We start from the raw sequence: 2,069 nt of genomic DNA on the forward strand, positions 1-2,069 counted from the left end.
TCCAATTATTTGTATAAAGCAGAAGGCCTTGAGCACAATAGAATATTGCTATAACTTCAATTTGGAAAAACTGCTTATGGGTTACCTTTAATTAGTACTCTTTCGGACATTCAGTTACTTCTCTATTTTAATTTTAATTCTGCCTAACAATATTAATGGAAGGATTTGTTTCCATTTACCGCAGGACATCACAACAAAAATAATGTCATTTTCACAACAAGGGCCTAGATCAATATGTATTTTATCGGCAAATGGCGTCGTCTCCACTGTAACTCTCCGTCAGCCATCAACTTCTGGTGGCACTGTTACATATGAGGTCTGAAGACTAACATTAAATTCCAAAATTATAATTTTTCAGGCTGATAACAGTAAGTTGCTATCTCCTAAATGGAGAGCATAAATGTCTATAATTTAGACTGATTTGCAGGAAATTGTCATCTTTTCTTGAGATGCAACGATGAAATTGATTTTTTTGCGAATGGTTAGAAAAATTTAGTGTTTTCAATAATTTTTTGGCCTAATAACTTTATATGGATGTGTTAGTAACCCTGAAATAACTTTGAGACTTGGTTTCCAATGTCCTTAATATTTGAAAAATAACGTAACACATAGGTTAAGAATTCTGAGGCCTAGAATTTAAGGTTGTTTTCTTGATTCTTATGTATAAATGTTTTAATTCACTAGAGTCACTTTTCCTTGATTTGACAATTCATGTTACAATAGTGAGGAAACTAGTCGATTCATACCTATGATTGCAGATTCTGGGATTTTTGTGCCTGTATCTTTAACAAACTCGTTGATCAGTGCTTTCTCACTTTTTCTCAGTTTCCTGGTATAGTTTTCCGGAACCCAGGGGGGGTGGGGGGTGGGGGGAACCATTTATTAAAATGGTTAGAGTTTTCTTTTTATTAGGAGCTTGTAATCTAGTTAAGTACTGATTTAAGTATGTTATTGCGTTTAACCTAATTTACCCCTCATAGGCGAGTAGCCCTCTCTTTCTATTAGCTCCTGTATATGGGCATTTAAGATAATCTATGTATCTTTTTCCATCTTTATTCTGCCAAAATGATCTTCCAAGCGTATGTTCTTATTCCATATAGGGACGATTTGAGATATTATGTCTATCGGGCTCTTTCTTGGTCGATGATAGTGGTGGATCTCGGGGTAGGATTGGTAGCCTAAGTGTTTCTCTTGCTAGTCCAGATGGTCGCGTGATAGGTGGTGGAGTTGGAGGTGTTCTAATTGCAGCAAGTCCAATTCAGGTATTATTTCAATCCTTCTGTCTTATTGAAATCTGTTTTATGTCTTCGAAAGGAAACACTTAGGTAATTGGCTGTCTTCATCTTACGATACTATGATGATTCATTTGCAAGTTAGTATGAAACTTTATAAGGTTGCTCCCATTTTAATCTACTCGCACCTTTGAATCTCAAAAAGTTTGGCTGGTTTTAGATCTATATAGTTGTGTGATCATTGTTAAATCATGACGAAATTGGTCTTCCTAAAAGGAATTTCAGATCCTTAGAGTTGTTGTCACTTACCCCTCGAAAGCCTTATATTGAAAGTGAATGACTTTAGGTAATAGTGGGAAGCTTCTTATGCTCAAGTTCAAAGGCAAAGAAAAGAGCTGCAGAAAGTGTACAGAGTGCAGGAACTTCAGATGTTCAGACCACTGACAATTCCGTAAATCCACCTGATGCTCTTTCGAACCAGAATCTCACACCATCCTCTTCAATGGGAATATGGCCTAGTTCAAGGCAGATGGATCTACAAACTGGCCATATTGACATTGATTTGATGCGAGGATGACTACGTCAAATTGTAGGTAGACGAGTGAGCACTGTATATATTGTGTTCTGATTTCTCCAGTCCTACCATCTTGACACGAGACATGTTCTTGTAACCATCAGCAAGCCATCTTAGATTGTAGTGATATAGGAGCCTTTTGCAGTTTAACATGTATCTGCTTTTCTACTCTAGTAGTTCAATTCATGCTGGAGGCTTTAGTTAGCGCGCGGAACATGTTATATGGACCATATTGTTGTTTGTCTTCTAGATACAGACTCTTC

General features: G+C 36.8%; 1 protein-coding gene across 1 annotated transcript; it reads left to right on the forward strand.

The window, feature by feature from the left end:
• Positions 1-186: 186 nt before the first annotated feature.
• On the forward strand, positions 187-2,055 carry LOC124885441 (AT-hook motif nuclear-localized protein 9-like; the record flags this gene model as incomplete). The annotated part of the gene is given in 3 exon segments (XM_047405001.1): positions 187-316; positions 1,101-1,262; positions 1,579-2,055. Coding segments are annotated over 3 exon segments (523 nt in total), but the record flags the coding sequence as incomplete, so codon positions are not given.
• Positions 2,056-2,069: the final 14 nt, after the last annotated feature.

The sequence above is a fragment of the Capsicum annuum genome, unplaced genomic scaffold, assembly GCF_002878395.1.
Source record: "Capsicum annuum cultivar UCD-10X-F1 unplaced genomic scaffold, UCD10Xv1.1 ctg72602, whole genome shotgun sequence".
Taxonomy (NCBI): domain Eukaryota; kingdom Viridiplantae; phylum Streptophyta; class Magnoliopsida; order Solanales; family Solanaceae; genus Capsicum; species Capsicum annuum.